Here is a 12,898-nt window from a genome sequence, read left to right as displayed (position 1 = left end):
TTTTGGGAGTTAAGCATTTTGTTGCCTGTCTGGTTCCATTAGTCCTTATCTGAATAAAGCTTTATGTTAAGATTTTTTAAAAATAATCTAAAAAAAAAAACTTGCACATTTCAACTATACAGAAAAACTATGAAAGAACTGTGGATTTTACTTTCATTCAAGCATGCTGTAAATACAGCATTGATCTTTATTTTATTTTTTGGGCCTCATCATTCTTTTTATTTTTTTTAAATTCAGGGGTGGGATGAGGCTTTCATTGTAAATGTAATTGTTATATCATTGTTACAGTAGTTGTGATTGTCATTGTTGTATTGTTAATCTTGTTGTAGTCACTGTCATTGCTATTTTTCTTAGTTTTGTTCTTTTTTTTGTTATCACTGATGACTTGAATAGGGAGTATTGAATTATTTGGACTTTCGTTTCTCTGCCAACCAAGCTTCGATTTTGTCTTTCACATCAGTAGCTGAAAGAAAAATATTCAAAAAGAAATATTATGATTTTTTAAAAAGAGTTTATTACAAATCATATAAACAAAGTTGAAAATCAATAAAAGTCAAAATAATCACACGTAGTTCTACTATGTCCGTGTCACTCTATAGAGACTGGGATAAAAGCAGGCTAATAATAATAATAATAATATAATAATAATAATAATAATAATAATAATAATAATAATAATAATAATAATAATAATAATAATAATAATAACAACAACAATAATAGTATGTTGAAACAACAATAATAACATTTAACAGTAAAAATAATCATAAGGATAATAAAACGAGCAAACAATAATATGTAATTTTGGATGTTGAAAGGGAGATGAGGAGGGATAAGAAGAAGAGAGAGATAAAGCTACCTGGCACAAGTTCCTCCTCACTCAATGGCTGCCTGTTGAAAGGGTCTGTCTGGGAGTTGAGTAGATGGCGTAGGATGATGGCACGGTCCATGATGGTCCCTCCTGGAAGCAGAACCGGGTCTTCCATCAGGGTGTCCATCAAGGGGTCTGCAATGGACAAAACGAGAAAGAGTCACATGTACTAGTAGTAATAGTAGTAATACTAATAGTAATAGTAGTAGTAGTAGTAGTACTAGAAGTAGTAGTTGTAGTAGTAGTCGTAGTTGTACTAGTCGTAGTAGAAGTAGAAGTAGTACTAGTAGTAGTAGTTGTAGTAGTAGTAGTACTAGTACTAGTAGTAGTAGTTGTAATAGTAGTAGTAGTAGTAGTAGTAGTAGTAGTAGTAGTAGTAGTAGTAGTAGTAGTAGTAGTAGTAGTAGTAGTTGTAGTAGTTGTAGTAGTAGTATGAGTACTAGCAGTAGTTGTAGTAGTAGTAGTAGTAGTAGTAGTAGTAGTAGTAGTAGTAGTAGTAGTAGTAGTAGTAGTAGTAGTAGTAGTAGTAATAGTAGTAGTAATAGTAGTAGTAGTAGTAGTTGTAGTAGTAGTAGTAGTAGTAGTAGTAGTAGCAGTAGTAGTAGTAGTACTAGTACTAGTAGTAGTAGTTGTAGTAGTAATAGTAGTAGTAGGAGGAGGAGGAGGAGGAGGAGAAGGAGGATAGTGAGGAGGAAGAGTAGTAGTAGTAGTAGTAGTAGTAGTAGTAGTAGTAGTAGTTGTAGCAAAATAAAGAGAGATGAAGGACCTTGCTGGACACCCTGTGGAAAAAAACCGCGATTTGTGTCTTTATTTATGTGTATTGATAAGACAGAGAGGGATTAATTGTCTTTGTCTCGAGATACAAGATCTCATGGAATAAGGAGGCACAGGTTAAAGGTCAAAGGTTGGGTCAAGAATGAGGTTCGGGTTCAAAACAAAGGTCTTCGTGATCCGGGTCATTCTCTGGCTTTGTTTTTTAATATTTAAAATTTTTAAAAATATATTATTTAACATCTCTTTTAAGGGGGTGATCGACACTAAAGGGTCATTTTTTTATTTGATGAAATATCCTAAACTTCTATGCACAGTCATTATGTATATGTTTGGGAAGGATGATTGCATATAATTTTTTTTCTAAAAAAGTTGCCCGTTGCTATGGAAACGACGCCATATTTGAAAATAAACAACAAATATTTAAAAGTCTAAGTCTTTTTTGTTTATCAACCGATTGCCCTAATCTTTTGGGCAGAGGTAGAAAAAAGGAAAATAAAGAGGCTCTAGAAGCCCGATTTTAAATTTTTAAATTAGTAACTTTACAAATTAAGTTCAAAGTTATTACTCGATTATTCCCCTTGAAAAAAGTTACATAATTTCAAATTACTCATAAATTTATTATTTTTCAAAAGTCCGGCTCCTAGAGGACCTGCGTATTTGTATGACACTCATTTGTAGAAAGTTTGAAGAAGATTGGTTGAAAACTGAGGGAGGAGGTTTTTAGTGACGAAAATTGCAGTTTTGAGAAAAACGCATTTAAAAGTAAAAATAAACGAGTTTAGGGAAAAACTCTCCTCTCGCTCTCTGATTGGATTGTGACCACATGACATAATTAAGAACAAAGTGATTGGTTGTTGAAGATAGAGGAAAAATTTTACTTTTCATTGATATGTTTTTGCCTTTACTTAGTTATAAAGACTATTTGATATTCTTTCATGAAATCAGTCCACTGAAACTAAAAATGGGCAGGATTTAACCATACTATGGTTCACAAAATACGTTATTTTAAGTCTAAAAAAAATGAAAATGAAGTTCTCATGCAATTTTTCATGCAGACAAATGGTTACATGAGAACATCCCATCAAAATCTAATTTTAGCAAAACTGGGTCAAAATTCATCATTTTTAATGTCGCTCCCCCTCTTAAAGATCAGTATGGCAAGTTGTAAAATCTGTATATCGGTATATCAGAATTTTTGCCCGTAAAAATCGGGATGATACTGATTAATCGGTATGAACGGCAGGTCTGCTAAAGCCGAGTCCTGTTATATCCATACACACGGCCGTTTATTACACTAGAAATCTTTCACTTTAGTTTACTACCGTTTCACCCCCAATGGGAACGACCCACCGTCGATGACGGGGAGACCACTGATGTCCAGAACGTGAAAACTGGCCTATATTTATCCCTGCAGGTAGAATGCACCGCTTGGATTTCATTGTCAGTCAGGCTATAGGACAGATTTCGTAAAATCGTTCATTTTTACACTGCAATTGCTGACCATACATTTCTTCTATATTTTTCTATTTTATATGGATATAACGGCCACATTTTCATCTTCAAGACGAAATTATTTTCATTGATATCAAGAAATGGTGAGTATACTTTATTCTCTCTTGAAAAATGTATATTTTTCTATTTAAAGTTAACCTGAAAAATATTTTTCATTGTTTAAAAAATTCACATTGATGTTATCTGAGTTTTGTTACCCTAAGACAGGGTAGTAAATATAAGAGTAATAATCTACTTTTAATATAGCATTTATTTCACTGATTTGTAATGACCGGTTTCTGCACAATGAATGTGTAAACACATCTTGTCTAATTCTTTGTTGGCTAACAAAATAGTCCCGTATTCAGAAAAACTCCTGAGACATAAGAACATGAGTCCAATTGTGAAGATAACGTTATTGTTGTTGTTGTTTTACGGCGATGATGATGATGATGATAATGATGATGATGATGATGATGATGATAGCGCAGTTAATATTAGTAGTAGTGGTAGTAGTAGTAGTAGTAGTAGTAGTAGTAGTAGTAGTAGTAGTAGTAGTAGTAGTAGTAGTAGCAGTAAAAAACTTGAGCTTTTATATAGAGCAATATCCACTAAACGTGCTCAAAGCGCTTTACAAGGGGTCCCTGATCAATAGCAACACATAACATGTAGGACGAGACATGACGCCTGTCAGGCGATATTACAAATTTTTGGGACAGAGACAACGCTGTTAACGGCGGGTACTCATTTTACACCTGAGTACGGTGAGAGAATGTGAGTAAAGAGCCTTCTCCAAGGACTCAACTAAGCGCCGAGCGAGGCTCGAACCAGGACCTTCCGGATCCGAAAGCGAGTGTCATACCACTAGACCACATAGCGCACAATAGTAGTAGTAGTAGTAGTAGTAGTAGTAGTAGTAGTAGTAGTAGTAGTAGTACACACACACTCAGAGAGAGAGAGAGAGAGAGAGAGAGAGAGGAGAGAGAGAGAGAGAGAGAGAGAGAGAGAGAGAGAGAGGAGAGAGAGAGAGGGAGGGAGGGAGCGTGTGTGTGTGTGTGTGTGTTATATATTATATATATATATATATAAAAACTCATGTACGCACATTTTTAGCACGGAACAATTTTTATTGCTTGTTCAGTCAAGTTCTCATGATTTCTATGTGAAAATTGAACTTTGAACCTATAACTTTCACACCGATTTGCCATTCCGTCTTCACGATTCGCACCTTCCCTCGATATTCTACATCGCCCGTTGGTACAGTCAACGGGCGGCGTGGGAAAAGAGGTTAGATATATTATTATGACATCAAAAGCGATGTGATCAAAGGTGGTGGATGATTGTGTAACATCAAAAGCCCGGTGGACTGCGCTACAAGGCCGATGTTTCGAGGGGATATGTGATTTGAGTCGGAGGGGCTTATTTGACTTTGCCGATGACCGACTGGTGGACGATTGAAATTATAAATGTCCTTTTTCAGCAGCCAATTGGAAATGGGTAATTGTAAACATCTGATTAGCGCTTCATGGATAGAAATCAGTTTGGAGGTCATGGGATGAATTTGCTGGAGAGATGGAGTAAATTTGAAATGAATTGAACGTAATTTGGGGCGTTGTCTAGGTGTCAAATAAGACTCTCGCAGACCGGTGATAAATCAATTTTTTTTTGGCCGCAAATGCTACAGTAAACTTCTTTCTCTATCTTATTTTTGCTAAAAATATTTCAGAGTGGGTATATAGGCGGCTTCCATTTTGAATAACGGGCATTTAGAACTATTTTAAAGGAAAAATATTACGTTATTATTATTAGCAGCCATCTAGGCGATCACTATCGTATTATTACTAACAATCAATAATATTATTATAACTCTTATAATTAAAAATATTATCATCATCATCATCATCATCATCATCATCATCATCATCATCATCATCATCATCATCATCATCATCATCAATATCAATAATAACTAATGATTTTTTTTCTTTAATCAGATGAATGGTCATACTGGAAACAAGCATTGTCTCAATGCAAATGGCAAATGGACTCTGCCGAATAAGCTGTGAAAGGGCTCAAATGAGATATGTGGTTAAAAAACATTTCATGCAAACTGCTCCAGAATTAGGAAGTGAAGTTCCACGGTGAAAAAAAGAAAAAAGGAACGTTGGTTAATTAGATGCTGTTTCTGTGAAATGTAACAATCAGCTGTTCCTTACAATAATCGTGAGGTTTTACGTATGTTAATAAAAAGTATAAAAATGTGTTAAGATCTAGACGTCTATACAAAGTTCAAAGGAATACTTATAACTTATCTTTACCTATGATTGTCAATTTATTTTAAAATAACAGTTCATTTTGATTATCTGATTAATAATTCCCCCCCCCCCCCCCTCCCATCTTTTTCAATGCGTTTATCACGATTTTTTATTGTAAAAAAATGGATATTATTTATTTTTTACTATTATCATTATTATTAATATTATTATTATTATTATTATTATTATTATTATTATTATTATTATTATTATTATTACAGTGGTGATCAAGAGTAAGATAAATATACTGATATTATATGATTATTACTAGTATTAGTATTACATTGATATCACATGTTTCAACTGATTCACAATGATCATTTCTGTTATCCATGATGCTTCGGTTGTTCAATAAGCAGACCATTTTCAACAAATTTCCATTTTAAATAGTATTAGCTATCTGGTTGGCGTCCTTTTTTTTTTTTTTTTTTTTTTTGTCGCAGCACTGGAGAGAGAGAGACAGAGAGAGAGAGAGAGAGAGAGAGAGGAGAGAGAGAGAGAGAGAGAGAGAGAGAGAGAGAGAGAGAGAGAGAGAGAAAGAGTGTAAGTGTGTGTGTGTGTGTGTGTGTGTGTGTGTGTGTGTGTGTGTGTGTGTGTGTGTTGGTGTATATAAAACTAATTTATGCAACGTTTTACTACGAAACAATTTTCATTTTACCACCTCAGTTTAATCTCTCATCAGTTCTCTCTGACAATTGAACTTTGAACCTATAACTTTAACACAGCTACGACATTTCATCTTCACGATTCGCACCTCACCGCGATATTCTTTTATGTTGACTCGTGGTACAGTCAACGGGGTTGAGAGAAGAAGATAGATATTGAGTGACATCATCAAAAGCGATGTGATCAAAGCTGGCGGGTGGTTGTGTAACATCAAAGACCAGTGACTGATCTACAAGGCCTATCATATTCGTGGGTATGTGTGATTTGAGTAGGAGGAGCCTCCTTGACTTTGCTGATGACCGAGTGGTGGATAATTGAAATTAGAATTGTCCTTATTCAGCAGCCAATTGGAAATGGGCAATTGTAAAAAGCTGATTGGACGCTCCATGACAAGAAAGCAGTTTGAGGGACATGAAAGGAAATTAACGGAGAGCGTGGAGTGGGGAGGAGTAAATTACATTGAATGAATTGATAGTAATTTGGGGCGTTGGGAAGTTAAATAAAACTCTCGGAAACTGGTGATGAGTCAATTCTTTGGCCGCAAATGATTCAGTAAAATTCTTTATTCTTTCTTTCTTTCTTTTTTTTTAAATTTCTTATCTGTCAGAGTGGACATATAAAGGCGAATTCCAAATTTTTTTAAGCGGGCATTTAGAACGATATTTTAAAGAGAAATTATTGCGTTTTAACAAAATTAGCAGGCATTTAGATGATAGCCACTATATTATTTTCATGAAAATGATCATTATCATCATCATCATTATCATTATTATTATTATTATTATTATTATTATTATTATTATTATTATTATTATTATTATTATTATTATTATCATTGTAGTTATTATCGTCATTATTATTATTATTATTATTATTATTATTATTATTATTATTATTATTATTATTATTATTATATAGTTTAGATCTATACAAACGTCAAAGGAATGTATATAACATATCTTTTCATAAGAATTGTCAATTGCCATTACTAAAACCAGTTCGTTTTGATCATTTGATCAACTAACCCCTACAATTCGGTGATTACGCATTTTTTTTATTGCTGTCAAAAATGATATTGCTGCACAGGTGAGCGGATATCTCAACAATGCTTCATTACAAAACGACTTTGATTATATATTTCTACTCTGTGAATATTGATGATTATTGCAGTATTTCTCATTTATTTGTATAAACTCAGATAACTAAGTAATTTTTGATTATATCGTTTGAAGTAATTAAAATTTCTGACCCATTTTTATGGTTATTTCCTATAAAATCTAATCCCAAATGATCTACTAAAATTATATCAAATAAAAGTATGTAGATCACTAGTTATGACTCTAAAATATCTTATTGCAACATCTAATAGCATATTTACTACGCCACTTTGAACTTGAGAAAAAAATCATCAAAATAGGAAAAATTGCTCAGTCTCCCTTTCGGCACAGGCTGTGACTCGCCATCTGTTATGAACTAGCGTCCGGCAAAATTTACCTGTCGAACTAAAGTGAAAGCAGTAAACGGCTGTGTACATAAAGTATTACCCCGGCATAGGCATGCACAATTTAAATAAATCAGAGTTGATGGTGACAAAAAGTGAAAAAGGAGGAAAATTTTGAATGATCGCCATTTTTACTGCATTAACCCCCAGTTGTAGAGGAATTGAAATGATTAACTATCATTGATAATCTAGCTAGCTTGTGGAGAATGTGAAATGGCATCAATTTGTTCCACCACATAGGGCTAGAGCTCAGGTGGTCGCTGGTTTGGATAAGTAAGTGTTCTACCACACATCAAATCTCTAACTGTTAGTACATTTGATTGGGGAAGATGTATTTTCTGTTTTAAAGGAGGAAATTCCTCCTCTGACTCCAAAATCGCAAAATTCCATGGATCCCAGGAAAATCATCCGCAATGTTGAATTATATAGGCCATAAAACAAGTTTAAAAAGAAAAATAATTGCTGTTGTAGCATCCACAGCAATGAGACCATAACAATTTATCAAGCTTGAGATGTAAGTTATGTCCCTTACCTTTGAATTCGTCTGGTATATCTCCATAATCCATCTCTGACTGGTTCTTCTCTACCACGTATTCCTCCACCTGATCCTGCAAACGCCGAAAAGTGTTCACCTCTTCCTCTGTCTTGATGCATGCCTTAACCATGCACTCCACTGCGTTGTCAAACAGTTCTTTACGATAAGACCTCTGAATGATATAACAGGCATATTAAACTGATTATTAACACTGTACTGGATCTTGGAGGACATAGTTGATTGCTTATCAACACTGTATTAGATCTTTGATCATAGACAGAAAATAAAATAATGAGTTTTTAAACAGCACAACATTTATGAAATGTGTTCAAAGCGTTTTTAAAAAAGATCCAAAGCTTAACATGCATGATAAGACATATACGCTGTCATGATTTCTTTTCGTCAAAGGCCAAAACTCATTTTTCATCCAAGTATGGTGGGAAAAGAGCCTTTTCCATATATCGGGAGGCAGCGTGGCTCAGCAGTACAGTCTTTGCTTCGTACCTAAAAGGAGCCAAGTTAGACTACCCGCCTCATCGTGTGGTCCTGAGCAAGTCGCCTCACCCTGGCTCACTTTGCAGCACTGTACTGCAGCTGACACCTGGGTTATTCCAGTCTTCCATTGGAATAGACCCGAAAGACAAATTTTCAACTTGGGGATGAATAAAGGGGATTTTATTTATTTATTTATTTTTCAACTATGAATCACCCAAACCCGGACTAAAGCCAGTAATAAAAGGTTACATCCGCATTTAAAAACCACCTGTCCTACCTGAAGAAAATTGCTAAACGACATCAGACATGTCACATATGAATTTAAAATTATTGATGACAAACATTATATCACGAACCACGTTCAATAACTTATCTGTAAAGATGAAATACATTGCAGACACTTTTTCATTTGATTCAAGCCTTGTATTTACCTGGTATTCTACTATGTGAGCTTGGATAAAATGACATTTATAACTCTCTGACATTGGCAAAAAAAACTGTAACTCACCATATAATTTAGCTTATAGACGACAATTGAGCACTCTTGTACTGTTATATTTTTTAAAAATGTATTCATATTTTTTTTAGTATGGCTATGTGGTCTTGTGATATGACACGCCTTCAGACTGGAAGGTCCAGGGTTCGAGTCACGCTCTGAGCAGTGCATAGTTGAGTCCTTGGAAAGGGCTCTTAACTCACATTCTCTCACAATACTCAGGTGAAAAATGAATACCTGGCCATTAACAGATTTGTCTCCGTAAGAAAAAAAACAAACTGGAATATCGCCTAACAGAAGTCATGTCTCATCCTACATGTTAAGTGTTGCTGTTGGCAGGGACTCTACGTCAAGAGCTTTGAGAATATTTAGTGGCTATTGCGAAATACAAAAATGCTCAAGTATATACTCAGTGGAATATTTCATATTTCAAATATCAATGTATTTCGTAACCTACATTTAAGCTTTGACTTCAAGAGCCTTTTTCGAGAAATAAATTTTGTGTTATTTGGGGGGAGTTTTTGGACTTGAACTTTGGACCTACAGATCAAAAGTCATATCACTTTACTATATAAAGCAAAATAGGTTGGACATGAAAATGAATAAATTTTACCTCATCATTTGCAATAGACTTGGCAAATTTCTCACAGTCCAGATGGAGGTAGATGTCTGTCAAGGCATTAAGGAGTTTTTTGGGCTCCCATCCATACTTCTCTGAGTTCTTCACTTTCAGATTCTTACATTTGGGACCACAAAGCTGCTGGAGATTGAAATTCAACATGGCCGTCAGGCGATCTGCTAGTTCCTGTAGATGAAAAAAAAAAAAAATGCCATCAATTGGAAATTAGATGTAGGTTCCAAAAGCATACCATTAATGTACAAAGCAACCTCTGGATAACGACACCCCTGAATAACAACCCCTGGATAGCGACATTGACCTCTGGTCCCAAATTTTTTGCTATAAGTTAATTGTAATAAAAAACCCAAAATAACGACATACATTTTAATAAACCCATGTTTAGCGACATCGTTATAACAATAATCGGCAGTTGATGCCGATGATTAATACCCAAATATCATCATCTCGTACTCTAAACACCTTTCCCCCCCTCCCAATGAGATTGCTTTGTTACCGACCTATCAGAAAACATGTTTACTACACTTATTTTCCCGCCATCTTGAAAGCCCCGAAATAACGACACCCCTGGATAACGACATAATTTTTCGATCCCGTGCAATGCCGTATCCAGGGGTTGCACTGCACTTAGTTTGAGATCACTTAAAAGTCTCATCCAGACAAAAGCATAGGATTACTCCCACCAAGACAAATACACTCAAATGTTTACAAGATATGTTCAAAACAAAAAAAATACATCTATCATTATATAACAGAGAGAATACTTACAAGCGAAAAATATATCATCTCTCAAAACTAACACCATACATATGACTCTTTCCCTCTCAGTCAAGGACCCTAGCAATGGCCAGGACAAAACCACGTAATGCCATTCCAAGACATAGAAATCAACTCAGAAAACAGAAGATATAGGGCAGGGGGAATAGAAGACACATCAGGTGACCTAATGCCCACCATGGGAGGTCAAGACCCCACCCAGTTTTCTAAAAAAAAAATTATTTTTTTAAAAATTGAGTGTTTATAAAGCGCAATATCCACTAAACATGATCAAAGCGCTTTACAAAAGTGTTCTGACCAACAGCAACATATATCGTGTAGAACAAGACATGACGTCTGTTAGGCAATATTACAATTTTTTCCGACAAAGACAACGCTGTTAATGGCCAGGTACTCTATTTTTTTTTTTTTTTTGTTTGTTGCTTTAGGTCTCTTCCAACACAATTGAGGTTATATGAGAGACCGCTGAAACAAAAAAACAAGCAATCTAACAAAAATAGTACAAATGTCAATCAAAATCATAACCTAAAGATATCATAAGCTAAATTATAAATAACCAAGAACAAACAGGCAGAGGATTTACAGGAAAAAAAATATCCCCTGTCAAAAATACAATCACAAACCAAAGAAGCGGGATAGGCTAGTAAAGAGAAGAAGAAACGACATCACTATCGGATCGTACACCCATGCGAACATCATAGGTATATGATTCAAGGGTGATGCTCCATCCAACCACCCGCGGCCAGGTACTCATTTTACACCTGAGTATGGTGAGAGAATGTGAGTAAAGAGCCTTTTCCAAGGACTCAACTTTGCGCCGAGCGCAGCTCGAACCCAGGACCTTCCGATCCGAAAGCGAGTGTCATACCGCTAGACCACATAGGCTCAAGAGAAGAGTCCTCTAGCATCAAGCAGCAACATTAGCATTACGTTCAGTACTCTTCAAGACTTGCTTCTGCTGTATCAGTTAGCAAGTTACTCCAATGACCAGCAGTTGACCTTTGGTGGAAGATGCAGGGTGTATGTAGACTTCACCACAATGTGCCTAATCTTTCAGTATCGTGCCTTTTCAAGAAACTTAACCACTTCTCATGCCCATTATTTCATCTTATTCACCCCAATTTTCGTCTCTCGTCCATTCCTTCTTTTGAAATCCACCGTTCCCTGCATAATCATTTTACATAAATTATCATTGCGAACAATGTCTCCCACTGAACTGCAGTACTACATAAACATCTTTGATGCTATCAACTTTGTTGAAAAGGAAAATTTGATTCTAGAGCACAAATAATTAAGATTTTGAAGCGTTATTTAATCTTAATGATGGAGAATTGTTAGTTAACTCAGGGTTGCCAATTCAAACTGCAAAAATTTACTGAACTTTAGGCAAACACATAGATCAACCCCTTTCTGAGTTATTTTTTTCCCTGTTTAACAGGTGACTGGAAAATATATTGAGGGTTTATAACATACTGAATTCTGTAAATGTACGGAAAATTGGTAACATTGTTAACTTATTAAGTTCATTACAGTCACTACAATTGTTTTTTTTTCATTTTCCCCCATTGACAAGTCTATGAATACCAGATTTTTTTTGATTTAAAAAAAAATACAAACATCTTACTGGCACTAGGAAGGGTTCCCTGATTTTGGTGGTGAGGTAGTGAAACATTTCCACAGTCTCCGTGGCCAGGGTAAGGTAATTACGACATTGACGTTCATCAGATGACAGCTGTCGACTCTTTGCTTGTTGCTGCTCCTGTAAATCAAATTGTAAATATATTTATTTCTGTGGGGACAAAAGTGTGATGTCAAAAAAAAACTAGTTCCAATCTCATTGGAAGTGTAAAACCACTCTTCCAGAGGACTAGATAGAAATCTTGTGTCAGTGATCTTCTTGTTTCAGAGTGATTGCATCCTATATCTCGCCTAAATATATACTAGGGCAATGTTAATGTCATATATTGTTTATTTCTCCATTGCAATAATATGCACATTAGTGGAGTGTTGGAGTATCGAGACTGGGCTGCTTAGTGTCGATAAATTATCGGTAAGCTGTTACCGGTATTACCGGTACTCAGTACCGGTACTGCTCGGCACTAAAAAAATTAATTTTTTAATCTACCAATGAAAGTGGGCATGGTTGAGTCCTTGGAAAAGGCTCTTTACTGACATTATCTCACCATACGTGTAAAACGAGTGCCTGGCTGTTAACAGCGATGTAACTGTCAGAATAATATTTGTAATCGGCTAATAGATGTCATGTCTCGTCCGAAATGATAAGCATTGAGTCTCCTTCCCTGTAAACCCTTTGTTTAGTGGATACTGCGCTGTATAAAA

General features: G+C 35.3%; 1 protein-coding gene across 1 annotated transcript in view; it reads right to left on the bottom strand.

Moving 5' to 3' along the window:
• Positions 1 to 215: 215 nt before the first annotated feature.
• The window catches only part of LOC144970454 (ubiquitin conjugation factor E4 B-like), a 54,822-nt gene continuing 42,139 nt past the window's right edge, over positions 216 to 12,898 (bottom strand). The window contains exons 22-26 of the mRNA XM_078910118.1: positions 12,183 to 12,317; positions 9,758 to 9,949; positions 8,151 to 8,325; positions 860 to 1,006; positions 216 to 463 (exon numbers count right to left, since the gene is read on the bottom strand). Coding sequence (XP_078766244.1) covers positions 405 to 463; positions 860 to 1,006; positions 8,151 to 8,325; positions 9,758 to 9,949; positions 12,183 to 12,317 — 708 coding nt within the window. The 3' untranslated portion in view covers positions 216 to 404. The remainder of the gene's footprint in view (positions 464 to 859; positions 1,007 to 8,150; positions 8,326 to 9,757; positions 9,950 to 12,182; positions 12,318 to 12,898) is intronic.

This window comes from Berghia stephanieae, chromosome 4, assembly GCF_034508935.2.
Source record: "Berghia stephanieae isolate SIO BIC M18660-M18661 chromosome 4, UCSD_Bste_1.3, whole genome shotgun sequence".
Lineage (NCBI taxonomy): Eukaryota > Metazoa > Mollusca > Gastropoda > Nudibranchia > Aeolidiidae > Berghia > Berghia stephanieae.
This window is presented reverse-complemented; position numbering and strand designations above follow the sequence as displayed.